The following is a 26,407-nucleotide window of genomic DNA, read 5'->3' as shown; positions in this document are numbered from 1 at the left end:
CCCTCCCTTCCCTCCCTCCCCTCCCTCCCTCCCTCCTCCTCCCTCCCCTCCCTCCTCCCTCCCTCCCCTCCCTCCTCCCCTCCCTCCCTCCCTCCTCCCTCCCTCCCTCCCTCCCTCCCTCCCTCCTCCCTCCCTCCCCTCCTTCCCCTCCCTCCCCTCCCTCCCCTCCCCTCCCTCCCCCTCCCTCCCTTCCCTCGGCTCCCCTTACCCTCCATCGGCATCATTTCCCATCTATCCCCATAGTTTCCTATCCATCCTTTCGTTATTTTTCTCATTCTCCTTCTCTTCTTGGAATCCTTCGCTCTCCTCCCTTCGTCCCTTTCTTTCTCCTAACATTCAGAGCAGTGCTGTTGTATCCGTCAACAATTCCGTACTTGGACCCAACGCTCTGGGGTCCTTCGCCTCGGATCATGGCGCCGTCGCAGCCAAGCTCTATGTGTCCAGCTGCAATGTCTCCGTCCCCGTCTGGTGACCAAATCTCCACCTCTCCTCCTCCTCTCCCTCTCGCCCAACTCTTCACTTCGTCTCGCATCCTCCACTCTTCCTCTCTCCTCCTTCTTCACTGCTCCTCTCTCCCTCCTTCTCCTCCGTCCTCCCCGTTCGTGGCCTCACAAGATCCTTGTCAAGGTACAACACACCTCGACCTGGTGTTGTTGTCGGGTTGGAGCCTGTCCGGTCGGCGAGAAAGGGATTTGTTCCCATGGAACGGAACTTCACCATGGAAGAGTTTGAAGCTTCCTATCCAAGCTACAATGTGAGGATGAAGAGAGGAGGAGGCTGGGGAGGGAGAAGAGGAGGGAGGTTCGAGGTTAGAGGCAGGAGAAGGGACATGGGAAAGAGGGAGGGGAGAGGGGAGAGGGGAGAGGGGAAGAAGACAGCAGAAAGTAACGAGGGAGGTGGAGTCAAGGGGAAATGAGGGAGTGGGAGAAGAGAAACAAGATGGGGAGGATGGGGTGTAAAGTTGGTAACGCGCAGGAGGAGCTGAAGTCGACGACTATCCTGCACGACACTCTGACGGTTCTCGAGAACTTCAACCCGAACCTTTTTAACAATACGGATGTGAGACGCATTTCCTCTCCTTCCCTCCTCGCTCGTGCTCCTTCCTACTCTACACGCCTCCTTCCCTTCTCCTCTCCCTCCTCATTCTCGTTTGCTCTCCTCTCCCTCCTCATTCTCTTTCGCTCTCCTCTCCCTCTTCCCTCTCCCTCCTCCTCGTCCCCTAGCCTGCTTCACCTTACTTCTCGCCTCCTGCAAACCTCCTCTCGCATTCAATTTCTTATCTCGATCCCTCGCAGATGGGAGCAATCCCGGACCAGGCCATGGAAGACTACGATGGATACCCGCGAGATGTTTGAATGACCACATGCAGAGAATGGGGAGCAAGGACGAGGACGACAGGGACAAGGAAAGGACAAGGACAAGGACGCGAACAAGGACGAGGACGAAGGCAATGACGAGGATGTGTCATCGCAATGCTGTAATCAATTGCATGCCTCCGGCATAGTACCTGCTGTGCTGTGTGCACCCGTACTCGTTGATGTTGACCTGTCAACGATCAGCCAGCCGAAGCAAGGCAGCTGGACTCACCGCGTACTTGCCTTCTTCGCTGTTGATGCTCTCTGTTGTCACCGATCTGATCGCAGATAAGGCAAGGAGCAGAGAGAACAGGAGAAGGAAGGAGGACAAGGGAAGTGGGGGGAGCGTGTGGCGGGCAAAGGGCAGACGAGGAGAATAAGCAGTACCTGCACATGCTCCCCAGGAGGTCGACAAGGCGACGATGAATCTCCAAGGACCTCACAGCGTTGAGAATGAAGAGTTTGCCTCCTGCTCATCCCATCACCATCATCTTCCCCCTCCTCCCAGTCCTCGCCACCTCGCTTCAGCCTCCTCGACACAACGGCACGCAGCAACTGTCAACGCTCGTCAGCCCCTCTCTCCTCCTTCTGGCCTCACAAAGAGCAAGAGATGGCAGGATCGGACCTCAGGGTGATCGGATTCATAGCAGATGTCCGTACCAACAATCACGTCGAACATCTCCCCCTCGTCCAGATGCGCAAACCTCGTGATCTCGCCTTCGTCCACACACCCTCCGTACCACGACGCGCTCGACGCTTCCTTGCCCCTCGTCTCGGCCTCCTTCTCCCAGTTCAACGAGACCACTCGTCCCCTCAGCTTGTTCACCATCACGGTCTCCTCGAGGTTCTCAAGAACTTTAGGAACGAAGTCGCTGAACGTGACGTCTCCACCCATCTTCGACAGCAGGCTTCCTACAAGACCCAGACCACTCCCCAGCTCCAGGACCCTCCTCCCACCCTCCAATTCCGCCTTCAGCTCATTGTTCTCTACTGCCCAGCTGCACATCACCAACGCGGCTGTCCAGATGTTGTAGGCGGTTCCTGTCTCGCAGTACTCGAGCTCCCTAATGGTGATGGAATGATGATGGAACTCCAGAGTCTTGCTCTCCGGGCGGCGCGTGAGAGGGAGCGAGAGCTTTGTTAGCGCTGCTGCTGCTGCTTCAGCCATGTCGCTGTCAAGGTCTGGCCTCTTGAGGACTCTGCTAAGAGCAGTTATGCCTCCTAGTCTACGGAAGATCTCGATGTCCGACTCGCTGCACCGCGTTGCCATGGCAGAGAGTTTGCTGCACACGCTTGTGATGTCTCGGTCGTCGGAGGTTCTGTCTATCAGGATGCTGAGACAACTATCAAGAGCAGCACCGACGTCCTTCGTGTCCTCCCTGCCATCCCCCGACACGCTGGGGGCATCAACTTTATCCCCTTGCACCATGTAGGACCTGAGTTCGGCTGTACAACCAACCTGATCTATTCGCCTGCTCTTTTCCTTGTACGTCTCCTCTCCTATGACTGCCTCTTCTTCTTCCTCTTCCTCTTCCTCTTCCTCCTCTCACTGCGCTCCTTTCCTTCGCGTCTGCATAGACACGCGTGCAGTCGTAGATTTTGCCTTTTTCATTTTGCCTTTTTCTTTCTCTTTTTTTATTTTACAGTCCATGAACGTACGTAAGGCTTAAGTTAGCCCTACCGTGACTCGCCCCGGACTCTGACTCACTGCCAGGCTCAGTGTTCCGACCCCCCGGACCCCGGCCCGAGGCTGCCGCATGACGACCGGCCGGTGGTCAATGCACTGCCGCAATCGGACGGTCTGTGCCTGACCAGCGTCAGAGAACAGTCAGGCTGGGCCGTGAGAGGAACGAGAGCCTAAGGTCGGGAGGCTTGAGATCCCGGATGATCGACTCGGAGGGCAGTAGAGGTATACAGTAAAGCACAAGGGGGACTAGGATCTATCACATCATCGTTGTTCTTCTCGTCGCTGGCTCAGGGCTCCACGTCGCAAGGTTGTTGGGCATGGTGTTCTCATGAAGGTGATGGGGCGGCACATTGACCAGCTCCATGTTGCCTGCGTCAGGCGTCAAGACGGCAGCGCGGAGCATGCGGCATCATGGCAGCACCATGAATGCTTCGGATGTAGTTGTTGAGCACCTCGATCTGCTCCATGCTCTTGTCCAACTTGGATTTCTTGGAGGGAGAGGTCAGTCACATGAGAGGAGGAGTCATGCTCAGGTCGAGCTCACCATCGTCTGCAGTGAGCTGATGGCGCTGTCCTTCTTCTCGATTGTCACGGCCAGCTCGATCTGCTTGCTGCTCAGCTCAGCCTGGAGCTCGAGGCTGTGCTCCTTGAGCTCCTTGTATCTCGAGCTCAGCTCGTCCATGGAGCGGAAGTCGTTCGACTGCTCCGAGAAGATGCTTGCCAGCTGCTCCTCAGCCTGAGAAGCTCGCGCTTCAGCCTTGAGCGTCCGCTCCTTCTGCGTCTTGAGTTGATCTGCCAGGATGCCTGAAGGGGAGGGTGAGAAGAGACGCTGGAAGGGGGAGAGACAGCCTGACCCATCTTGTGCTCCTTCTGACCCATGGCCGCTTCTTTCGCGTTGATCGCTTCCTTCAGCTCGTTGATCTCCTTCGCGACTCTCGAAAGCTCCTCCTCCTTCTCCTGCAGACGCCCGTCACGAGCTCAAAACGTCCCGAGCTCAAAAACCACCTTGAGGTCATCTTTACACTTGTTGTAGTTGTCGTCGAAGTTGGTGTACCATTGCTCGATCTCTTTCCTGTGGTCTGCCAGCTTCTGATTGCATTCTTGAATCTCATTCTTAAGCGTGACTGGAGTTGATAGTAAGCCGCTACAAGAACCGGAACAACACACAATGACAAGTCACCATTCTCTTCCTTGTAAAACTTTAGCTCATCCCGCAAAGTCTTGTTCTCCAACTCTGCCTGAGAGTCTGAGCAGAAGACCAATCAGCGTCAACGGCAGAGGAGCAGGAAGCACGACCATTCTGAATGACATTTTGACGCATCCGCTTGACCTCTTCTGTGACCGAGAACACTTCAGTGTTCTTCATCTGAATCTCCTTCTCCAGGCTTGTGATTCGCGATTGCGCAGCCTTCCACTTGCCCTCCATCTTGGCGAGCGACATCTGGCAGTCGTGCAGACCTTGGCTTAACTGCACCGACCGGGTCAGCAGCTCCTGGGCAGAAAACAACACAGCGAGGTACCTCCTTGTTCTCAGTCTCCAACCGCCCAGCCTCAATCCTGGCATCAGTGAGGCACCTCTCAAGGAAACGCTTCTCCTCACGCAACTGCGAGCAAGCAAGGTCAGTGCGGGCAGGCAGGGGAACTGCAAGAGACCTCGTCAAGCTCCTCGGTCAACACCCTCTTCTCGAAGACCACAGACTCGAACATCCTTGCTGAGTACTCTGAGGGCGATGTCGGTTCACGACTGCCGTCACAGCATGATGCAGCTGACCTGTCGCAGCCGATGGCTCCGACGCGTTCGCAGCAGAGGATTCTTCTAGCTGGATCCTCCGAGCTCGCTCCGCTTCGAGCTGTTTCTTGAGCTCCTTCACTTGCCTGTCAAACTTGGTGAAGCGCTCCTGAAACATGATGAGATGAGTCAGTGGGAGCCACAAGGACCTGAAGCTCCTGGGGCATGTAGAGAGCGTCAGAAGGGCTCTGAGGAGACAGCACGAGGGGACTGGAGGGATTGGAACCCTCGTACTTCGCCATCACCGCCTGTAAGTGGTTTTGAGCGGCTGCCAGCCTGCAAACGTCCCACGTCAGCAACGGTGGTAGGCTGCAGCTGGAGTACGAGCTCTGGGACTCGACGTAGGCCTGCGACTTCTGCTCGAGCAGCGTCTTGATCCTGTCGTTCTCCATGTGTAGGTCGTGAATCTGCACAAGCAGCTGCTCTATCTCAAGGGCAGACTCGATGGGATGATGCTTCACTGGGGGAGCCGCGCCATGGGGCCCACGCTCCGAGGGAGAGCTCTGATCAGACCCCGGGGTCCAGGAGGCTTCGACCTTGTGCTTCAAGGATTCCACAAGCTTCTTCAGCCTGTCTGAGCACAGGGACAGGCAAGGCTGCACGTCTTGTCGTTGCAGCGCTTCTTCACTTTCACCCAGATTTGCCTCATCAGCCGGGGATAACTTCTCTTGAATCAGAGCAACCAACATGCCCTCAACTTCAGCAATCTCTTGCATGACACTAGCAACATCGTTAAGTAAAAACTCCGACAACTACAAAAAACATGCACCTTTCAAGCTCCTTGATATCATGCACACCTTGACCTATCATCTTCTTAGCTCTCAGGCACAATGCACATCAGCAAGTCTGAACCTTGGGGTTGTTTTGTCAACCTTCTAGAAGAGGCATACATGTCATAGTTCTGTTGGCCGATTTCCAAGAGCTCCTCTAGTTTGCGTTTGCTGTACTCCAAAGTAAGGTTGCTGGCCTTCAGTCTTTCAATCTCCGAAGCTTGATCCTCCAGATAAGAAATCTTTCAACTGGTCAGCTCAACAAAATTCGTTTTCTCTACTGTTCATGTTCACCTGCTCCTTGGCTGTATTCATTTCTTCGGTCAAAGCAGAATTCTGCATCCTCAAAGTTTGTAGCTCATGAATCAATGCTTCACTTGGTTCGGAACGGTGCTGACTACTTTGATACAATTGCATCTCGTTCCTCAGTTGTGAAATCTCATCCTGTGCAATCATGTAGAGATACTCGAGCTCTTTCCTTTGATTCTCGTTCTGCTTCAACATGGTGATCTCTTGTTGTGCTTTGCCGAGTGCTTCATCAGCTAGAATCATCGCCTGCAAAGGTCTCACAAGGTCATGCGACACCATGCTGCTTACCCTGAGCTTGTCATCCTCCTCCAACAAGTCGTCAAAAGGAACTTCCTGGATGATTCCAAGTGGTGGAAGAGGAGGAAACAGTTGGTTCTACATCCCATCGAGACGGCATCAATATCTTTGACAGACCAGTGTGAGTTTCGTCACCTGGAGAGCTTGTGTTTGCTTCTCCATCCCCGAGATGTGATCATGTAATTCCTTCCAAACAAATAAATCGTGATGTAATCAGAGCCGTTAGAGCATCAACACCTGCAGCTCCACGGCTTGAATCACATTGTTTCTCTTCAGACTCGCGCATTCACTCTCAAGCTCTTGTAGCTTTGCACTCTTTTCTATCAACTGTAACTTGTACTCTCGAACCTGATCATGGTCAGACTGCACTTGCCACACTTAGTCTACCTCCGGCAAATCGTCAACTTGTCGATCGTGTAACGAGAGCCTCTCTAACTCTTGACGAAGTTTGTTGTTCTCAGACATGAGCTCAGCGATCTGAATTGCACGTCAGAACGCATCTTAGTTTTGCCGCCATTGTACCTTAGCGTTATCCTCCGACTTGTATGCCGTCTGAACATTGATTCGGTTACAAATGCAGTAAGGCAGAGGAAGCAACGAATGTTCACGACCTGCTCGGAGTCTGGCAACACGTTGGTGGAGGCTTGTTCAAGTTTGAGATGCAAGCTCCTCACAGTGTCCTTCAACTCTTTGATTGTTTCGTCCTTTTGAGAAGACAACCTTTCCATGTACAGGTCAGCTATCGATTGACATGAACAGATGCGATGCAAACCTGAAAAGTTCTTCGAGTTTTTTCGAGTGTTGCGCTGTCGAGACGTGTGCTTCTTCAAGCTCATAAGACAGCTCTTGGATCCTTACAAAGCATCAGCTGCTGCTGATGTGAAGAAGGCAAGATCACCGCGTCTTGTAGTTTCGGATTGTGCTTGTACGATCTTCACTATTCTCGTCGTCATCCATGGGTTGTTCCCGCTCGGATAAATTGTTTGCCGTCATTGTTTCCTCATGAGGCATACCCTGGTTCCTGGGAGGATCTGATTCCACAGCCCCTTGCTGTTCCCCAGCAGCCTTTCCCTTCGGTCTGCCGTCCAGCTCTACTTTGATACAGTCTGAATATTTGACAGCGTCAGTACCAACAGGCGACAGCACAAGAGCTCCCCACCTTCGAACCCGATCCTCTGTAACGAGAGGCGCAGGAGCAGTCCGCAGCGCTCCTCGGACATGAGCGGGTAAACCTGGAGATCAGTCTTCAACTGAGAGGGATCCAAGGATATCGCCATGCTCACTTTGTCTAGAGGCCAATCCCTGACGTCAATCCCGTTGACTTCCAAGACCTTGTCTCCTGGGAAGATAACTCCCGCCAAGTCTGCCATCCCGCCTCGCGCGACCTTCTTGATCTGAATATTCGTACTACCAGAACCGGCTTCCTCTTGCAGTGAGAAACCATACAGATGAAAGGGATCAGCGGAAGGGTCTTGGTGTGATTTGGAGGATGGCGAAGGTGGGGGTAGCTGCGGATTAGTCTTTGTAACCGCTTCCTTTGTCCCGTCCTTCTTTGAATCTCGCTCTTCCCAAATCTTCCGGATGGAACGAAATGATGCAAGCACTCCGGTTGGTTCAGCGCCGGACATATTCACAGAGATTTCACTCTGCTCCAACGATCGACTGTGGAGATGTTGTCAAAGCACGCTTTCAATAAATCACACGAAATCATTTTACAACAATTTTTCGATGGACTTGGGTGCAACATCGCAGGACATTTATATTGAAAGTCATGGCAAGGTTGATGATTCAAGTACCAAAGACAGATCCAGCAGGTGAGGAGGGAACAGCATGAAAATGAGAAATTGATCGAAGAAGAAAAAGCGTTGTTGCATATTAGAATTGAAAAACGCAAGGCAAAAGTAAACAAACAACAAGCTCAGCAGAGCAGGTCGGAAACGAGGGGAAGAGATAGTCCCAGGTAACATAAACTGATGTTCAGAGCGAGAGCAAGGAGCTGCGTGCAAGACAGCAGCTAGAAGGGGAGCGGCAGTCTCGAGCCACGAGGAGAGAGGAGCAAAGCAGCATGCTAAGCGGCTTTCATTTTGAACAGTGTTGGCAAGACATGTGCCGGGAGGTCACCCTCAAGGTAGGTCCTCCTCAATCGGTACTACCGTGACTACCCCTCCTCCCCGACTCCTCCTACTAGTACCCCCCCTCGTGACGGCGTACTGTAGTACGGTAGTGTAGTACCGTCGGCTAGTAGCACCCCACTGCCCTCATCAACCCTCGGAGGCTCAGCCACCGGTAACGCCCGGCCCGGCCGGCGGCGGCCCGGGATGCCGGATCGGACCGCCGGTACGGGGCGGCGCCCGCTTTCCGAGTTCATGACTCCGACCCCCCCGGCCCCGGCGGCCGGCGCTGTCTGCTGCTGCCCGGCGCTGAACTTCACATTCACTGTTTCAAAGTTGCGCCGGGAGCCTGACAAACCTGATCAGTGAAAGCCTCGGAGCAGCCGGGCTCAGAAGCCGGCCCGGGCGGCACTGAGCTAAAATGAAAAACATGCCACGTTATATATTGACAAAAAGATGCTCTGAGGCGAGCTGCCTCCATAGCACAGTTGGTAGTGCGTTCGCTTCGTAAGCGAAAGGTCCTGAGTTCGATCCTCAGTGGGGGCACAGACGTGAGATGACATCGTGGCCGAGCGGTTAAGGCGGCAGACTCGAAATCTGCTGGGGTCTCCCCGCGTGAGTTCGAATCTCACCGATGTCGAATTTCTTTTTTATCTTTTACAAGAGCACCATCATATTTTCCGTGTCTGGGCGATGCGCCTTATTATGGCGCAAGCGTGCTGAAGGAGGGAGAGAGAGAGGAAGAGGGAGGGACAGAGAGGGACAGATGAGAGGGAGGGAGGGAGGGAGGGAGACAGAGACGGAGAGAGGTGGGAGAGTGAGGTTGTCCACAGCGAATCCAGCTCTAAAGAGAGGAGATCCAAGAACGATTCAGCCTGACCATCCTCCAGGATCCGCCGACCAGCATGGTTTCACAGTAAAGCGCATGAGGAGCCATGAGACAGGATGATCCCCGCTGCTATCCTCTACTCTTCACTCCTTGGTTCTCTGGTCTTTTCCTGCAGACTTCAAGGTTGACTTGTTATATCTTGTAGGATCCTTGGGGACTAGGTTCGAACGCCATCCTGTCTCCCTTTCCCTGTCTCGTCCTGATGTTACCTCCGTCTCAAGACTGCGGGGAGGTGCTGACGATCTAGATCTGAGCAGTAGCTCGGATAACGTTCTCTTGTACCGATTTGCCCCTGGGTCAAATGCGACGTTGGAGGAGATGGCAAGGGAATTCAAGAAAGAGACGTTGGATGCAATCAGACCCACGTTTCCTGACGTCAGACCGGATGAGGAGTTTGATAGTCAAGGACGAAATATCTACGACATGAACTTCGTTTGTAATGTTAGGTAAGTTGTGATGGGCGAAACTCGACCAACCCGTGGCTCGCACCAACCCGTGGCTTGCACAGGGAGCCTGGCGCAGAAGGGACTGCGGCGAGTAAGTGGAGGTTTATCGTAGGAGGTGAGCAGGAGATTGAGAGGATCGAGAGTTTCTCACATGTTGGCAAGGCCTCAGCGACCAGCACTTGGTCGCCATGCACACTGACCACAAGACGTTGTTAAGCTTCTATGGACTCACTCCTGATGCTCTCGTGAGAATGATGCCGAAAGAAAACGCAGGCTCGTACTTCTTGTTCTCGGACTCCAGCTGCATCCTGACCGACAGGTCTACCCGCTAGACGCCATCAGTGGTAGTTGTCTTTGCAAGCTGCCTGACTGCCGTGCTGCAGGCATTGCCCCTGGCAAAACTGCACTTTACGGTCGGAGACGGAATACATTGTGAGCTTATCTGCCTTCTTGGTTGAAACTTACAACAAGTCTCCCTCGACAGCACAACATCGGGAAAATTTTCGTGGATGCTCTGCTGCAAGGAAAAGGCTTCTACATGCCTGATGAGGGTGGATGTTTCGAACCGTTCCTAGCGACAGCGGTGGCTTACCTGAGAGTGCAGGAATCCTACTGGGGCCCTACTGGTACTGGAGGAATGTTGGGCCGTACATTCTCATAACTCACGAGAAGACGACTGTGAGAGCTTTTCCCTCGACGTGGCACCCTTGTAATGCTGTGAAGATGGAACTATGGTTGACAACAGAAGGGTTTGTTCATATCTCAGAGGTTGTAGCGCTCGGGCTGTTGATCCTTACTGAATGTTGATGAGATAGAATAACACAGAGCTTTCCTGCATTGTGCGGTGAATTCTTGCACTCTGGACAAGAGCTTGTGTGATTGTATACTTGGAACCCGTCACAGGGACGGAGAATTCCATCCGAGAGACTTGGGAGCGGTTGATAAGTTTGCCGCACGTCCCTAACGTACTCACATGCATTTCCAGCTCTTTGAAGATCAAGTCGGGTGTGAACTGAGCTGCCTGAGAGAGACCGGTCTGCAGGTTTCCGTCGCTTTTGCTCGTCATTGCGCCCGTTGAGATTTCTTTCAGCTCATCCCTGACAGAGATGAGGTGCTTAAGATTGTCGTCGAGGGTGGGTTTTTGATTGTCAGGCCATGGTGTGCGTGCGTGATTTTTTTCTTTTTCAAGATGAGTCGGGGTATGAAATGCAAGCCAGGAAGTACAGGTGCTGATTTAGTTTCATCCATCCTCCCTGTTCGTCTACTTGCTGCCAAACCGTCTCTTCCTTTTCTTGTCGACTTGACACGTTTCGAGATCAGAAAAGAGATTCGGAGGAAACTCTTCCCCAAGGCAAGTCACTGACAATGAATCTCAGCACTGAGACCCTGAGGGCAGGGGTCATTATTGGATACGTCAGAATCGTCGACCCTCCAACAACTTCAGATGTACCTCGATCAAGGTCGATGCGCAGAGCCGCTCCCTCAGAAATTGGCTGACCTACCGCTAGGCGAGTCTTCCAAGGCGGTGGAGGTGATGGAGAAGTGGGCAAGGTAACGAGACCGGAGCAGAGCCCCAGGGGTGAGACGTTTGCGTAGCAAGAGATCGCCGGCGAAACCTCCACCGCGCATCGAATGGGTCAAGCCTTGCCTGTCCCTCTCCCCGCTCCCTCTCCCGCTCCTTCCTCTCACGTTGTATTCAACGGCCATAACATTGACGAGCAGGGAGCTGGCGGTGAAGACCCCTCCTCAGCGTCGCAGTTCGCTGTCAGGCAGTCAGAGAGCAGTCACGAATTGGGGGAGGTGATTACGAGAATCTTGTGTTGATTGCGGTTGCAGAGGAATAGGCAGAGAAAGGCAGGGGAGGGCAGGGGAGGAGAGGGAAGGATGGGAAAAGAGCTGACAAGAAAGAAGAAAGATGAATAGGAGGGGAGAGGGCTTGGAAGGCGAGAGAATAGATGCTTGAAACTTTGTCAAGGACGACAACTTGAAATCATCTTTTGTAACTTGCAACAGGGAGCATCCGACGGGGTGTTCTTCAACAGAACAAACGAAGAGATAATGCTTGACCTAAGGAAAGCAGGACTGTATAGTACCGCATCCCTGACCGTGCCACAGGTCGATTGCGAAGCACAAAGACGACAACGAAGGTCTATGAAGACATGCAGTGCTCAAGGCTTGACGTGGCATGAGCTGAATGTGAATCGAGCATGTGGGATCACGAAACGTCACGCGCGGAGGATTGTAAGAGTTTGAAGAGTTTCATGTCACATCAATGAGAGTTAGCTCCAACATGGACAACTTGTTGAGACGAGACAAGACCCGGATCACATTCACGTTTTCACCTGCTTAACTCTTCACCAAACGTCGGGTACAAGCATTCTTCTTACCTGTCCTTGTCACCATTGCAAGCCCTCTGCCCCTGTCAGGTCACTGTCATCGCAGCTCCTTCAGCATCATTGAGAAAAGTGCTTACCCCACAACCTCTGAATGTGCAAGCACAGCACAATCAGACACTCGTGGCTCTGAATCTTCTTCCCCTCTCGCCGTCGATGCCGTGAAAGATGTACCTGAAACCTCCATGAGGCCTCGTCCATCTCACGGCCTCCTCCTCCTCCTCCTCCTCCTCCTCCTCCTCCTCCTCCTCCTCCTCCTCCCGTCTTACCGCTGACAGGCTCAACTACCAGCCCTTCAGCCGACAAGATCCTGCAATCTGCCGAGACGTGCCCTCGAGAGACGATGATCATGTCGCCAGGGACAAGCAGGGAGGCCTCTACCTCCTTCACTGATCCATCGCGCACTACTCGAACAGCCGAAGAATGGTCGTACCCCATGATACAGCCAAGGGCGCGCGAGACGTCGCAAGACAACTTGTGGACTCTGCGGAAGAGGAACAAAGACCCGAGAGATAGTCCGAGGCTCGAGAGCAAGGCTGGGTCTGGCAGCGGGAGGACCTTGCCCATTCTTCTGATCGCGCCCACGAGAGCTGTACAAACAACATTCAGGGCCAACAAAGGATGAGTCCCCTTCCTCCACCAGCTGCAGATGAGCAGAAGAACGTCGTCAACAAGCAGCTACGAAGAGTCTCGACTCTCCTTCTCAGTTCCTGCATGTCCGGCAGACTCTTGTCCACTTTGTTCAGACCGCACTGCCCCATCCTCGCTGTGACCACATCCTGCTAACGAGCACGCGTCACCTTTCAGCTCGCACAGGGGCACATTACCTGAAGCCCCCGCTCAGCCGAGGTCTGGAAGCGGAAGCAGAGCTCTCCCGGACACAGAGTCCACCAACCTCTGCATAAAACCCAGACAACCAAACGAACCAAAACAAAACCAAGAAAGCAATTCATTGCAATACACAACAATACAGAACATTCATAATGCACAACAAAGCAAAGAAAGCAACACAGAGTAGAACAAACAAGAGTCAGCTGATACGGAGAGAGGACAACTCAAGGAGACTCTCGCTCACCTCTTCTGGTGGCAACAGGAGCATGCATCAAACTTGAGAGACGGAAGCATCGCACCCTCTCCCGTCCTCGTCGCCATGACTCCCTCAACGCGCCTCTATGCTCCTCCTGCCCTCTGTGGCTCCTCTTTCTCCGCCTCCACTTCCTCCTCGTCTGCCTCAGCGTTGCGTCCTCTTGATAAGCCCCCGACAAATCCTTTCCACGAGTCTGAAAACAAGATTGGGGGCAACAGTGGGGAGTGGGAAGGGGTCAGGGAGTTCGCGCGTGCGCGTGGAGGAGGAGGGGAAGAAGACAAGGCAGGATGGAAGATAGGGAAGACTAGGAGGGGGTCAACTTCATGCAGCATCCAGTCAAAGAATCATGTTTGACATGCAGAGAGAAGATAGCAGCGAAGTTGTCTCAGTGCAAGAGAGGATCTTACAACGATGAATCCTGTGTCAACCCTGCATGCTCTCAAACACTTGCTCGCAAGCCATGGCGTCTGTGCAGGCAGGAGCTTTTGGAATGCGGACCGACAGCAAGGCAAAGGGATGTTTATGTTGCGGTGTTATCCAAATGACTAGAGGAATGAAGGGGAAATGAAGCAACACAGAGTGAGGTGCAGAAAAATGCTCCCAAGTTACAACAACATGAAGGTGCAGAAAAATGCTCCCAAGTTACAACAACATGAAGGTGCAGAAAAATGCTCCCAAGTTACAACAACATGAAGGTGCAGAAAAATGCTCCCAAGTTACAACAACATGGAGTTTAATCATCAAAAATTAGCGAGACTGCAGTAATGAAGCGAAAGAGACAAGAAAGTCTGAAAGACTGTGTGTCATTTGAAGCCTTTCGAGGCATCGACCAGATTTCTCTTCACCCCCTGAGCTGACTGGACTGGGAATGCGAAGACAATCTCTCCATCATTTTGATGCAAGATGAGAGTATATCATTGTCCGGTTGAGAAACGGTCATCATCGTCATCGTTCATGAGTCTGTTGCAAGTGTAGTGTGAAGCACGTAACTCACGGGCCCAAACGCGCCAAGCCCACCCATCATGTTGGTTTTGCGTCTCGGACGTACTCCCACGAGGAGCAGAAGCTCATTATCTTCTTCACGTAGCAAGCGACCGGGCTCAAGAAGAAGAAAGGCTTCACAATGGTGAAGTGCAATATCCTCACATCTTGCTTCAAGTCCTTCCACAGCGTCGTGTTTTCCGTGGGAATGTTGGCAAGGACGTTGAACCTGGGAGGAAGCTCCAGCATTTCATCTCTGTGCCGGACAAAGTACTCATTCATGTAGCCCTGCTCTGCCCAGTGGTGGTTGTAGTTCTTGATCTCAAGTCTCCCTTTCACCAAGGATTCGAACACCGTTGCATCCGGCCGAACAAGCATCACACCACAGTTGTAGCCTGGGAAGTCTGTCTGCGGTTGATCTCTTACCCATGCAAGATATGACTTCTTCTCCTGCATCCTTGTAACGTAGTCCGTGAAGAGTTCTGATATCGGGCCCAACACCATGACGTCCGAGTCCAGGTACAGGATGCCTCGATAGGAAGTGGCATTGAAGACGTGTAACTTTGAAAACATCGGGAGGAATTTCTCTTCTGATGTCTGACTATTCACATACTCTGGCGGAGGGATCAGAGGCACAACTTGTATTTTCCAGCCAGCGTCTGTGAGGATCGAGGCATGGGCCAAGTAGGACTTCTGCTTGGTGACGGTGTCCAGCACATAGACGATGAACTCAAAGTCACAGGGGAGCTTTCCGAACCACTTAATAGATCTGATCAACACGACTGCACTCTCGATGTACTTCATCTGGAAGTTTGATATCAGGGTTACGATCGCGTATCGCCCCCCTCCCAGCTTTCCTTGCACGCACTCCCCTCGTCCCTTCATCCTCTCCGCAGCAGAAGGGAGGGTATCGAACAACGGGTCCAGCATGTAGTACATGATTACAAGAGCCACAAGTCCCAGCACAAACGCATATCCTCGCTGCCCCACCTTCTTCGGCGATACCCTCGCCTGCCAACCCCGTGCCATCATCCTCCTTCGTCCCCCCCACCCCACCATCGGACCAGTCAAACCACCACCCCTCCCTCTATGTAAAAGAACGCAGCCCGTACACGCTACTGATGAAGACGGGTATCAATTCACTTAGTTGTATTAAATTTGTAAAGATATTTTCAAAATTTTCAAGGAATATTTCATAAATTTCGCGAAAGTGAGAGTTGTCATTAGTTGACACTGTAAAATAAACAAAAAGAAAAAAAGAAAAAACAGATGTAAATGGGAAAGGGAAGCAGAAAGGGAAGGCGCAGTAGTGCAGAACACATGCAGGACACAAGAGCGAGGAGAGGAGAGGAGAGGGCAGGAGACGATAGGAGACGACAGGAGGAGAAATGAGCGCGAAGAATGCTGGAGAATCAGGAGGATGAAAGAGCGATCTGATGTGAGAATAGAGTGAGGAGGTTGAAAGTAGTTTCTTGGTTATCATGACCTGGCCTTCTCGATTTTGATTATTTTCAAATCTGATGCTTGTCATTCCTTGCAGATGAAATGTAGAACAACAACATTGTTCTGCATCTTTCTCGCAGAGTCCATTGCTTCTTGCGCTGCTTTCGGGTGGAAAGTGCGTGTGTGGAGAAATCATGGTTCGAGACCAAAAGTCAACAGGGATGGGCGGCATAATGGTTGGAAATGCATGGCTTCAGTGCATGGTGATCAACGTGTTTTGAACACAGAAAATTTGCTGGACCACTGCAAAGTAATCCATCTCACTGCTGTCTGTCGAATTTACGGATTTGGCAGATGCTCAACTCATACAAGACCACAGATTTCATTCCCTTCAGCATTGAAAGTGAACAACTAGGGTGGTTGAGAAAGGAGTTTGCAACAAGACTGCATTCGCTCCAGCTTGAGACCAAGCAGAAGGTCTTCACCTTCGAGTGGCCCCAGTGCAGTGAAGACGGCTCCTCGTTCATGCCTGGTTCGCCCCAATGGCACCTTTGAGAGCGCCCCGCCTCCCCTGAGACGTCTGGCAGGAAACGTCGGTCTGCACGAGAACCTTCTGTCTGATCATCCTCAGCTGCATGACCGATCGGCCGCGGTCAACGACATGGTTGCTCGCCATCCCCCATGAACTACTCTGACACACGTTCGTGTGCCCCTCCCCCCCACCCCAGGTTAAGGTTTTGTTTGAGAGAGGAGAGATGCGAGGCTGGCGGGGAGAGCTGCAGCAGGTGCCGTTGTTCCGCTGATTGAAGGCTTCTCCTCACCCTGCCTCCAGGTCTCCTCTGCCTTCAACAAGCCTCCCGCGCTCCTTCTTGAACGGGGTTGCGTCCCGTACTTTGGGGTTGCCGCGTACGGTTAGTGAGCAGGGCACTTTCCTCACATGCTGATCCTGGCCGCGCGGATGCCAGGAGTCCACGTGAATGTACTCGTGAGAGAGGAACGAGGCACGAGCGTGTGGATCGCCAAGGTCAGGGAGAGGCTGAGGAGGCTGGCAGAGTGATGGAGGTTGTACCAGAGGGCTCTTACCAAGGCGACTTACCCGGGGAAACTTGATCAGTAGGGCACTGGAGCCGTGAGGCCCTTGCTAACGGTACCGCAGATGCGTTGCCGGAGGGCAGCCGCAGGGGCTTTCACTGACCGAGAACGTGGTCAAAGAATGCGAAGAGGAAGCCGGAATCCCCCAGCAGGTGAAAGAGTTTGATGGCAGTTGTAGCTCCTATGACTTGAGACGTTCAGGTAGCAGCAACAGCGAGGCCCGTCGGAGCTGTCAGCTACATGTACGCCACGAACAAGGGCCTGTCTCCCAAGGTAGGATGAAACCCTCCGAGATGAATATGATTGACCTCAGCCCCGCAGACGCTCTTCTGCTACGATCTTGAGGTACCTCGAGACTTCGTGCCGAGAGCTCTCGATGGGGAGGTGAGCTGTGGGTGTTGGGGATGCGACGCAGGCTAAGAGGGGAGCAGGTGGATTCATTCCAGAAGATGCCGATAGAGGAAGCGATGCGGTCAGTGGCGGATCAGGTGAGATGTTGTGGCCAGCTGAGAGTGAAGACCGTACGATCGATGTCTCTGACCTCATTGCCGTCAGGTTGACATGTGGAAACCCAACTCTGCTCTCGTCATGATAGACTTGGCAATCAGGTTGTTCGGCACTTGCTCCTGCGCCCGTTGCGTTGACTACAACAAATGTGTCACAGGCACGGAATTTTGAATGGCGACGAACCGAACTATCTGGAAATCCTTTCCTTACTCCGAAGGAAAGGTTGAGCATGTGATTAAAGTTGGAAACAATACACATGTTTACTTCAAGTGCTAAACAAAACCTTGATTCTCTACGTAGTGTCGTGCAAAGCCAAACACGCAAGAAAGAAGAAAGCTGCTACTTTTGTCACCAAGATTATTCTACAATGCTTCAACATCACGATGCTCAAGTAATAGAAATCGCAGCCATTTTTCAACGTTTGCCAGAGAAGCAAACCCTAAACATCTGGAAGCCGGGAATAGAAGAAGTTGCCTGTAAACTACAACATGAAAGCGACATTCCTACGAAACAGTTTGCCCTCGCACAAAACCACCCTGACATAAAATTGTCTGCTGTCGTTGTTTCTTCGTGAACGTCGTATGTCTCCGCATTATTCCCCATCATGACATCATCATGTGCAATCCGCAACGGAGAAGCCTCTTCCTCAGCTCTGCCTTGAGAGCAAGGCAAGCTCGATTCCATCCTACTTATGCCTTGCAGAACTGAGTCCCATTCATCGGCAACCTCATCCTTAGATTGTCGGCAGATGCTATTGAATTTCCATTCTCTATCTCCAGACAAATAGCTGCTAGAACAGCTACTTTTTTCTGCAGCTGAGACGAGTCTCATCCAACCATCAGGCGAAGCTACCTGAGATTTCGACGACACAAACATGTATGTTGAATCGTTTGACGGTGTACGGGCATCGCAAAGATTCGTGTCCAATTGTTTGGCTTTAAAAGCAACGTTGATTGCAGCAGGCTGTCTGTTTGTAAACGTCTTCAAAGTCACAATGTGCGAATCGTTGGAATCAACATTATCAAATGCGCTGTTTGCTGACTTGTTCAGAAAGAAACGGTCATTGGGCGAAACAGTTTGAGAACTGTCGGACTGCTCTGGGCAAGTTTGTCCTGTGGTATCTGTCAAACTTTGCAAGACGCGTCAGAGGTTTATGGTCTCGCTGCCAAGTGCAGAGAGAACCTTGGGCTCGAATGTTCCATATGCTCCAACTCCACTTGGTGCGTTTCATTCGCTGGCGTCCAAGAATCAGATCGTGAGGAAGTCAGGGATTTCAAATACCCTTTTTCATCTCGCAGTTTGCCTTCAAGACATCGATCTGCCATAGTGCGTCAACAACGCGGAGAACAAGCTCAGGTGTGAAAACTGTTGGATGTGTTCTTCACTCACAATCTCTGTCGGAACGACATGAGTCTTTCTGGGCTCAGGCTGAATCATAGCATGATGATCGGAAGGATGCATCGAATCTGCATGACAGTGACTTGAATGACAAGGAGAAGCAGCGACGAGATACAACCTCTTGCGCCTATGTATTTGCTTTCACGATCAGTCGCTCATTGCGCTTGATGTGGATCGACTTCGTTGTGCAAGCGTCTTACCTATTCCTAACTTTCTCAATCAATTGAAGCGGAAGTTGAGTGGATCTGAAAATATCATTCAGGAAAAAATGCTTTGCATAATAAATCGGAACAATCGGATTTGACAAGATTCAATCATCCCAGGTGAGGCTTTCGAGGGCCATCAGCACAACATGTATGTACAAGTCACATCTTAGATTGCTCTTCTGATTTCACAATAAAAGTCTCCACCAAAGGAGATCTCACGCTAGTCTGCCGCCCTCTAAACATCTTCCCTGCAACCGTCTTGCCGAACAAACAACAACTACACCCTCTCTCCCCCATCTCCCTCACCACAACAGCCTCATGGCTCTAAGTCCCTTCCTACTCCCCTACAACAGCCGTCCTCCCTTCCCTCCGTCCCCCTCTCGGCCCCTGCCCCTGTGACCCCCTCCCTCCTCCCTCCCGTCTCTGCCTCGTGCCCTGCTCCTTGCATCCCCTGGATCGGCATCTCCCGGTATCACGCCGGCTCCTTCAGTACCTGGTACAATTTTATAACTCGGTTTACTACAGGCGACTCGAAGAGGCTGCGGCCCCGGGCCTACACACTCGCTCGGCGGCGGAACCTGGCAGTGACAGGTGCCCCTCAGTATGGGCAAAGAAGTACCCCTCCTATCGTGGGAGCTCCCCAGTCATGTGAAGGGGTCTCCCGGGGTTTTCATTTTAAAAACCAGTTCCGACCCCCCGGGCCCAGCCCTGTCATCGTAGCCCATGGTTATATCTACCTTCTTGATGAGTAATAATCGTACCGTGATACTGATCTCTCCAGTCAAGTTTACTCAAAGTAAGTTAAGCTAATTATCAGACAGTTCCAGGAGTGACATCGCCGTGACTCGGATCCGATGAGAGGGCCAGGCTGCTGAGACCCGGGCCCGGCACGCCGTTCCGTTCGATCAGTGCCAGCCCCTCCGAGTCCCGGGGGGCCCGGGGCCGGGGCCGGGGCTGCGGGCAACCGGGCCGGGCCGCCCGGCGCCGGCAAGACCACCGGGTGATGGATTGTACTACGGTATGCACTGAGTAGTCGGAAGTTAGTAGAGCACTGAGGTACGGTACTGTAGGTACTACTAGTATGATTGACTTCTGAGATAAGAGTATTTATAAGCAGAGCAAGGATAGGAAGATACTTGAACAGAGACTGGAAGGACTCGGGGGGCCGGGATAGGAGAAAGAAAAAGGTTAAGAGATAGTGAGAAGGACTCCGGGAAGAGAGAAGAGAGAGAGAATGAGGAGAAAAGAAAGAGAGAGAGAAAAGAAATGGTCCGTCATTCCTGCATCGAATAGTCGGAATGGAGTACCGTACCGTTCCAGAACAGTTACAATTTCTCAGTCACAAGTTTTCACTGTCAGTGGGCTCGGCAAGTCCGATCTGGGAGTGATTTTGTCATGACTCCCGGTCCGATCAGCCAACCGTTGAACCGTCTTCGAGGTCCGAGTCTGTACATATTGTACGTTAACGCCGGGCCCGGGGTATTCTCTTCCACAAGTTGTCTTAGGAAACTTCCGCAACCTCTTGATGTCAATGGGTTTAGCCAAACTCTTTTTTCCTGGATTCTTTGCAATGCAGATTGCAGCCTGATCATCGATTGTCAATGTCTTAGCCTTCCAGACTATCGGGCCGGTGCGGCACGGCCGTGCCCGGGCCTGGCACTGCGGCAGGCCGCAGCCGCTGAGCCGCTCCTCCGTGAGGCGGCCATGCTGTCATAACGAGTGTAACGGATGTGTAACGGGGATGCGGTGTGCGCAGGGAGAACCGACAGCCTCAGGGGAAATGAGTGTAGAGGTGACGTGAGCGAGGAGAGGAGAGAGGAGGAGAGAGGTAGATAGATGATGATATGCAGATAGATAGATATACATCGATCAGTCTTTGCTCGCAGAAGTAGAGGTGAGGTTTGGGGTTGTAGACAACACCAGTTGTTGTTAGCATAAAGCGGTGAAGGTTTTGTTTTGTTTTTGTTTTGTGAATCAGATTTTTTTCTGCAACGGACATTAGCAATCTCCGACGTGCCCATGGCGGATTTTTAATCAAGATGCAAGCTGATTGAAGGACAGGAGGATGAGGGATGAAGAGCGGTTCCTCCATGTAACCAACACCATCCTAGAGGATTGTTTCGGCAAGGAAGAGAGGGATGGTGAAGTTGCACATGACGTCATAGCCGCCATGCAAAAGCACTTCGACCAACCTCCCACATCGGCAATGCAAACGGTCCTAAGGTATACCCAAACGCTTTCACTTCATCATCTCTAACAGCCTGCAAAAGTCGAAACCTTGCCGACGCCCAGGTCAGACAGATCCTTTTCTGGCCCACGGACGAGGAAATCTCGCTTTACCCGTCCTTGCTCGCCGTCTCGAACGAGAATGCACAGAAAGACAAATCCGTCACAAAGACGCTCACTTCTGCCATGGTGAATGGAACTTGATCGTCCTGCACGCTCGTGACATGTATACTAGCCCATGCTATATCTGCGGCACTGCAGGGAATGGAAGTTAGCAAGAATCTTCATCATGTCGGGAGGCTATTCAGCCTTATCGAAGCTCTTGATTGAGTAAGCATGGCTTGACATCCTTCAATTCATGGATGTTGACGAGAATTGCTTTTAGCAAGAATCTCTACTTGCGCTCTCAAGCTATGGAAACCTTGTCTCTCTTGACTGACCAGAATGACAACATCGACTGGTTGAACACGAAGAACATTGATTCCGAGATCCACAAGCGTCTGTTTCAGATGAACAAAGGAGAAATGATACCGAACCTGTTGGCCAACATGAGGAATTCTTACCCCGGGGGGAGCTACACCGCCTTGAGAATCTTGGCCTTCTTTCTGTCTTGGGTCCGAGGTGAGCGATTGAGTGCGACCCATCTGAGCTCATTTAACGTCTTCAACAGCTTTGTACACAAAGGACAAAGTCCTTCACGTGTCCAAGAAGGTTCTAGAAGCCTTCGATCAGTGGAAGAAGCTTGAAGACATATCTGAAGAGGAGAGGAAGCTCGCAACCACGTTGGTCAGTTACTGCATGAGTGACACATTATTGTTCCCCTTTGACTGGTTTGACTTCTTACAGCTAGAAGATTTCGGGCGTTGGCCCACTGCAGAGGATCAAATCGCTAGCGATTCCGCGAAGAAGCTAGAGAAGAACGCTCTCATGTACGGCGCAAAGTGGCAGGACAGGAACAACAATTCAGCAGGAAATGATTCCCCACTTTCGAAGAAGCCAGTAGAAGAAACTCGCTCGCAAAGCATGCATGCGCCTTGCGATTCGCAAGCAAGCAAGAGCAATCAGCACAGGCGAAGGAATGAGGATGATGTCAAAGCTGCGATAGAATACCGCACAGAGGGGAATGCTCTGCTCAAGGACGGCGATCTTGAAGGCGCAGGTATCCTGCAATGCGAGACTGGAATGAATGAAGTGACGCTGACTGACGTGCTCAGTTGCCAAGTACACTCTTGCGATTGACTTGAACCCCGACGACCCTGTCCTCTACAGCAACAGAGCACTAGCTCGACTTATGCTTTCCCCCCAAGGAGGATCTAAAGGTATCTTCAGTGTACAACCGTCCACCTCTGACTCGGTGCTGGTCAGTGTTGGAGCAGGCTTGTGACGATTGTTCGAAAGCTCTTGAGCTCGACGAGAAGCTACCTAAAGGTCTTTATCGAAAGGCAAAGGCGCTTGTGCAGGTATCGAACTGAGCAAGAGCGAGGTATCAAACGTGCTGACGCCAGCAAACAGCTGAATCGGGAGGAGGAAGCTGATGTCTGTATAAACAAGGCTCTTGTCCTCCTTCCAAGTAGGCTCGTTTCTTATCAGATTCATTTCAGTGACGACCTGATCTCGCAGAAGACCCAGCTGTCATCAAGCTGAGTGAGGAAATCAAGGCACTTCTACGGCAGAAACAGCAGATCTCCAAGTAAGTTTTATTGGTTCTCATCGTCAAATTTAATGTATACACAGGGAGAGGGAAAGAGCTCGCAAGGCACTGGATGTAGATGAGTTGGATTAGATGCCTTGAAGCCCTTGTAAATATATTTGTAAAGCACACGAAAATACTCTCTTACCCCATTATGCACAGATGGAAATCAAAGACTCAAGTTTTTCCTCATTCTCCTTGGTCGGCTTGGCTAACAAAATCTCCTTGGCTTCATTTGCCTTCTCCCTCAACTTCTCCTGCATTTTTTCTGCCTCAGCCAAGATTCTCTGGACTTCTTTCTCATAGACAGATTCTAGGAGCTCTTCGATCTGAGGACGCAATCAACAAAGATACCTTTCACATAGAACACTTTACTGTCATGTCGCCGATGGCAGGATTCGACGCATCGAAGAAAGTTTCAACCTCATTGCCCTTGGTTGGAACAACATTGTTCGTTACTGCACAGTTAAAATAGTCAGATTTTAGAGAAGCGATACTTGGAACTAAGAGCAATAGAGACAGAGAGAGTTTCATTTCTGCTGCTCAGCTGTCCCAAATGGCAGGAGAACAAAATACAGTAATTGCCGTTTTCAAGAAAACTGAAACCTCACTGCACATCTCCATCGCATGCAATCAAAACACCGTCTTACATCACAATCTTCATTTTCTAATGCTCCTGTTTCTGTTATCGACATCCTCTTTCTGCCATATGTACATCGGTCATACCTACCCAGTTGTGGGTTCGTTTTCCTTCAAGGAAGCTGTCTTCATTTTCTCTCTCCCTCGCCGTGTATGCCTTCTCTTCTTCACTTCTACTCTACATGTAACCTTCTCCCTCCTCTCTCTTCATCTTCCTCCTCCCTCGTCGCCGCTCTCCTCGGACTTCACCTGCTGTCGGCATTTTGAATCAACGGACCAGGCGTGTAGACAGAAGCTGTAGGTATCTGCTGGGCTTCTAGGGGGTGGGTAGGGCCCTTAGGTAAGGTGTTTTGAAAGGGGTGGGGGCTAAAAAAATTATCAATTGGGGGTATTTTGGTGCTGAAGAGAAGGGGTTATGACACAGCAAGTTCGAGAGTAGCACCTGAGTGGGGTAGTTTTGGTGGGTGGGGGTGGTGAGGTGTGAGCATAACGGCATATGGCTTGAGGAGGAAGAGGAAGAGGAAGAGGAGAAACGAGGAGAAGGAACGGGAAGAAGGAAGGAGTGACATACAACACAGAGAGAGTTTCGTCCTACGCTGAACAACACAGCAGAGTAAGAAAGTCATCAAACTTCCGTCATCTTGGAACAGAATCGCAGAGACAGGTTGATCGACAGGTCATCAGCGTAGTTGATTGGAGCAATGGAGTCTTTCGACATCATCAATGAAAACGATTGGAAACTTGATTCACAGGAAATTATGGAAGAAGATGTTCACAAGATAGTGCAAAGGAGCATCAAAGACAAGAAGGAGTACGAACGACGGATAGCGATCCTTCAGCAGGAGAAGGGATTTCTTGAGCAACGAGAAAAAGAAGCGCTGGCTAGAGAGCAGGTAAGGAGACCTGGGAATATTTGATCGATGAGGCGTTCTGTGAAACTCATCCTCAGGAGCTTGTTTCCCGATTCGACAAGCTCAAGATACAAGCAGAAGAAGAGCAGAGGAAACTCGAAGCAGAACTGATTGAAATCCGGTCTCAATACGAGCACAGGATCGCATGTCTAGACTCTCAGCTGCAGCAGGAACAAGAGAAATTCCTGAAACTGCAAGAAGAGATGCATCTGGAAAGAAAGGAGCTCGAAGGGAGGTGCTTGACGTTGGAGAGTAGGTTGGAAGCGAGTGAAATGGAGAGGAAGGAGGTTGAGAGGTACGAGCCTCTACAGGGAAACATGCTCGGGCTGAGGAGAGTTTGCCAGGGACTTGATGCAGAAGTATGAGGCAGAGCGAGCGAGCTACATGTCGGATGTTGAAAGAGCCAATAGCCAGAGCGAGGAAACGAGAGATCAGATGTTGGAGCTGGGGAAGGAAAACCTGTCTCTGCAGCAGTCTCTCACCCTCTACATGGAGATGGAAGCCAAGTAAGAAACAGGAGGACGGAGAAGGGGGAGGATGGGACGGGGGGCGGGGGAGAGAGCGAGGGAGAGAGAGAAGGAGCACAGAGGAGGACGGATACGTTGGTTGGTTTGGTGCAGGGGTTAAGGTGGGAGCGGATCAGGGAGGGAAGGAGAAGAAAGGCCAGGGAGGGAGAGAGTTTGACGGAGTTGGTTGCAGGCAGTCAAGGGCGATCGGCGAGATGTCGAGCGCAGTGAGAGAAGCACACGCAAAGATCCAGGTGAGAGGAGGCCCTCGTTCCCTCCTGGGGCTCACAGGAGCGCAGGAGCTGGAGAGTGAGCTGGAAAGGAAGCGGGAGGAGTGCGACGGGGCTCGCGAGATGTTGGAGCGGCAGAAGAGCGAGATGCATGCGCTGCAAGCTCACATGCAGGAGGAGGAGGAGTCGAAGGCCAAGGAGCTGGGTGAGGTCACTTGGTGGGTGGGGAGGAAAAACTTACCACTAGGGTGGTTGGCAGGGAGATTGAGGGAAGAAGTCTTCAACATACAGAGCCGAGAAGAGGAGGGGATGAGGGCTCTGCGGCAGAGAGAGGCTGAGATGGAGGCAGCGGGCGCCCGACTCCGTGCCGAGGTCGAATCCTCCTCCTCCTCTCCTCCTCCTCTTCCTGTCTTCGTTTATCCTCCTCCTCCTCCTCTCCTCCTCCTCTTCCTGTCTTCGTATATTCTCCACCACCAACACCTCCTCCTCCTTTTCCTCCTCCTCTTCCTCTTCTCCTGCTCTTCCTGTGTTCATTTATCCTCTTCCTCCTCCTTTACCCTCCTCTCCTCAACCTCCGCCTCTTCCTCCCCGCCCTTCCCCTTCCCCCTACTCCCTATTTTCTCCTCTTTCTCAGTGGTCGCTCATCCTCAATCTACTTCCCCTTGTGCTTCCTCATCAGCGTGTGAGAGCAGCAGCAGGTGGAGAGGCTGCTGGCCGATAAGGAGAAGCTGGTGGAGCAAGTGGAGGAAGCAACACTAGAGCTGGAGAGAGCGCGATCAGAGTCGCAAGCAGCGCTCCTGCTGGCGGTGAGCCGTGGAGAAGAGGAAGTAGAGGGAAGGGGATGAAGAGGGAAGGGGAGAGTGCGAGAGGGGGGGAAGGAGCAAGGGGGGATGTGCGTGACAAAGTTCGCAGGAGAGCCAGTGGCAGCAGGCGCTCTCGGAGCAGAAGGAGCTGTGGAGGGAGCAGCAGAGAGAACTGCATTCTACCAACGAGAAGAGCAGGGAGGGGATTCAGAGCATGTACCAGAGCCAGGTACGAGAAAGAGGAGCAGCAAAGGGGGGGGGAGAGAGAAACTGGGGATGCGGAGCAAGGGGGGAGGGAGAGCAAGGAAGTTGGGGAAGGGGGAGCAAGGGGCGAAGGGGTAGGGTGGGAGGGAGGGAGGAGGAGGAGGAGGAGGAGGAGGAGATGTGAAAGTTTCTGTTTGCAGATCAGCGTGTTCACCGAGCAGATCGAAGTGATGCAGGAGAGGATGAATGACCTTGAAGGCTCGCTGGCAGCCAAGGACGGGGAAATCTCTGAGGTGAGGAGGGAGGAGGACGGGGAGAGAATGACAAAACCGGCAGCTCATGGAGGCGATTGAAGAGCTCGAGCAAGAGAAAAAGAAAGAGCTGCAGGTATCCTCCTCTCCCTCTCCCTCTCCCTCTCCCTCTCCCTCGCCCTCGCCC

At 52.1% G+C, this 26,407-nt stretch overlaps 9 protein-coding genes and 2 non-coding genes across 11 annotated transcripts in view; 7 read left to right on the top strand and 4 right to left on the bottom strand.

Annotated features, from left to right (window-relative positions):
* Window positions 1-627: 627 nt before the first annotated feature.
* GUITHDRAFT_153211 (hypothetical protein) lies at window positions 628-1,830 on the top strand. The gene is made up of 3 exons (XM_005830506.1): window positions 628-754; window positions 976-1,059; window positions 1,296-1,830. The coding sequence occupies exons 1-3, from the start codon at window positions 719-721 to the stop codon at window positions 1,353-1,355; spliced, it is 180 nt and encodes a 59-aa protein (XP_005830563.1). The 5' UTR covers window positions 628-718; the 3' UTR covers window positions 1,356-1,830.
* Window positions 1,831-3,298: 1,468 nt separating this feature from the next.
* Window positions 3,299-7,835, bottom strand: GUITHDRAFT_110387 (hypothetical protein; the record flags this gene model as incomplete). The annotated part of the gene is made up of 23 exons (XM_005830505.1): window positions 3,299-3,411; window positions 3,464-3,530; window positions 3,587-3,846; window positions 3,897-3,999; window positions 4,048-4,166; window positions 4,223-4,288; window positions 4,339-4,510; window positions 4,563-4,646; window positions 4,696-4,763; window positions 4,814-4,940; window positions 4,981-5,551; window positions 5,601-5,651; window positions 5,704-5,843; window positions 5,896-6,156; window positions 6,199-6,285; window positions 6,343-6,393; window positions 6,445-6,555; window positions 6,595-6,684; window positions 6,730-6,759; window positions 6,819-6,927; window positions 6,980-7,060; window positions 7,106-7,313; window positions 7,367-7,835. 23 exons carry the CDS (start codon window positions 7,833-7,835, stop codon window positions 3,299-3,301), a joined length of 3,438 nt encoding a protein of 1,145 aa, XP_005830562.1.
* A 956-nt stretch (window positions 7,836-8,791) lies between these two features.
* Window positions 8,792-8,864, top strand: GUITHDRAFT_t60. Its single transcript has one exon. It is a non-coding gene; the product is annotated as a tRNA-Thr (tRNA).
* A 12-nt stretch (window positions 8,865-8,876) lies between these two features.
* On the top strand, window positions 8,877-8,958 carry GUITHDRAFT_t61. Its single transcript has one exon. It is a non-coding gene; the product is annotated as a tRNA-Ser (tRNA).
* A 305-nt stretch (window positions 8,959-9,263) lies between these two features.
* GUITHDRAFT_163797 (hypothetical protein) lies at window positions 9,264-10,320 on the top strand (the record flags this gene model as incomplete). The annotated part of the gene is made up of 7 exons (XM_005830504.1): window positions 9,264-9,330; window positions 9,353-9,653; window positions 9,716-9,768; window positions 9,816-9,972; window positions 10,037-10,085; window positions 10,138-10,204; window positions 10,258-10,320. Coding segments are annotated over 7 exons (756 nt in total), but the record flags the coding sequence as incomplete, so codon positions are not given.
* Window positions 10,321-11,912: 1,592 nt separating this feature from the next.
* Window positions 11,913-12,999, bottom strand: GUITHDRAFT_110385 (hypothetical protein; the record flags this gene model as incomplete). The annotated part of the gene is made up of 6 exons (XM_005830503.1): window positions 11,913-11,995; window positions 12,041-12,072; window positions 12,127-12,220; window positions 12,316-12,636; window positions 12,687-12,828; window positions 12,874-12,999. 6 exons carry the CDS (start codon window positions 12,997-12,999, stop codon window positions 11,913-11,915), a joined length of 798 nt encoding a protein of 265 aa, XP_005830560.1.
* Window positions 13,000-14,153: 1,154 nt separating this feature from the next.
* GUITHDRAFT_110384 (hypothetical protein) lies at window positions 14,154-15,053 on the bottom strand (the record flags this gene model as incomplete). The annotated part of the gene is made up of 1 exon (XM_005830502.1): window positions 14,154-15,053. The coding sequence occupies one exon, from the start codon at window positions 15,051-15,053 to the stop codon at window positions 14,154-14,156; it is 900 nt and encodes a 299-aa protein (XP_005830559.1).
* Window positions 15,054-15,911: 858 nt separating this feature from the next.
* Window positions 15,912-17,551, top strand: GUITHDRAFT_110383 (hypothetical protein; the record flags this gene model as incomplete). The annotated part of the gene is made up of 12 exons (XM_005830501.1): window positions 15,912-16,089; window positions 16,145-16,221; window positions 16,390-16,468; window positions 16,523-16,581; window positions 16,630-16,670; window positions 16,714-16,801; window positions 16,851-16,922; window positions 16,971-17,033; window positions 17,081-17,137; window positions 17,205-17,257; window positions 17,314-17,378; window positions 17,457-17,551. The coding sequence occupies 12 exons, from the start codon at window positions 15,912-15,914 to the stop codon at window positions 17,549-17,551; spliced, it is 927 nt and encodes a 308-aa protein (XP_005830558.1).
* A 3,274-nt stretch (window positions 17,552-20,825) lies between these two features.
* Window positions 20,826-22,680, top strand: GUITHDRAFT_110382 (hypothetical protein; the record flags this gene model as incomplete). The annotated part of the gene is made up of 9 exons (XM_005830500.1): window positions 20,826-20,983; window positions 21,031-21,175; window positions 21,222-21,316; window positions 21,372-21,607; window positions 21,657-21,772; window positions 21,833-22,145; window positions 22,201-22,305; window positions 22,352-22,414; window positions 22,607-22,680. The coding sequence occupies 9 exons, from the start codon at window positions 20,826-20,828 to the stop codon at window positions 22,678-22,680; spliced, it is 1,305 nt and encodes a 434-aa protein (XP_005830557.1).
* Window positions 22,681-22,828: 148 nt separating this feature from the next.
* Window positions 22,829-23,210, bottom strand: GUITHDRAFT_110381 (hypothetical protein; the record flags this gene model as incomplete). The annotated part of the gene is made up of 3 exons (XM_005830499.1): window positions 22,829-23,005; window positions 23,052-23,134; window positions 23,174-23,210. 3 exons carry the CDS (start codon window positions 23,208-23,210, stop codon window positions 22,829-22,831), a joined length of 297 nt encoding a protein of 98 aa, XP_005830556.1.
* Window positions 23,211-24,016: 806 nt separating this feature from the next.
* GUITHDRAFT_140341 (hypothetical protein) overlaps window positions 24,017-26,407 on the top strand; it is a gene marked incomplete at both ends in the record, with an annotated part of 3,252 nt that continues 861 nt past the window's right edge. The window contains 10 exons of the mRNA XM_005830498.1: window positions 24,017-24,208; window positions 24,265-24,461; window positions 24,483-24,521; window positions 24,571-24,732; window positions 24,926-24,986; window positions 25,032-25,172; window positions 25,661-25,768; window positions 25,875-25,994; window positions 26,170-26,262; window positions 26,306-26,356. Of these exons, the coding sequence (XP_005830555.1) occupies window positions 24,017-24,208; window positions 24,265-24,461; window positions 24,483-24,521; window positions 24,571-24,732; window positions 24,926-24,986; window positions 25,032-25,172; window positions 25,661-25,768; window positions 25,875-25,994; window positions 26,170-26,262; window positions 26,306-26,356 (1,164 nt within the window). The remainder of the gene's footprint in view (window positions 24,209-24,264; window positions 24,462-24,482; window positions 24,522-24,570; window positions 24,733-24,925; window positions 24,987-25,031; window positions 25,173-25,660; window positions 25,769-25,874; window positions 25,995-26,169; window positions 26,263-26,305; window positions 26,357-26,407) is intronic.

The sequence above is a fragment of the Guillardia theta genome, assembly GCF_000315625.1.
Source record: "Guillardia theta CCMP2712 unplaced genomic scaffold GUITHscaffold_45, whole genome shotgun sequence".
In the NCBI taxonomy this organism is placed as follows: domain Eukaryota; class Cryptophyceae; order Pyrenomonadales; family Geminigeraceae; genus Guillardia; species Guillardia theta.
The sequence above is the reverse complement of the archived record's forward strand: the minus strand, read 5'-3'. Positions and strand labels throughout refer to the sequence as shown.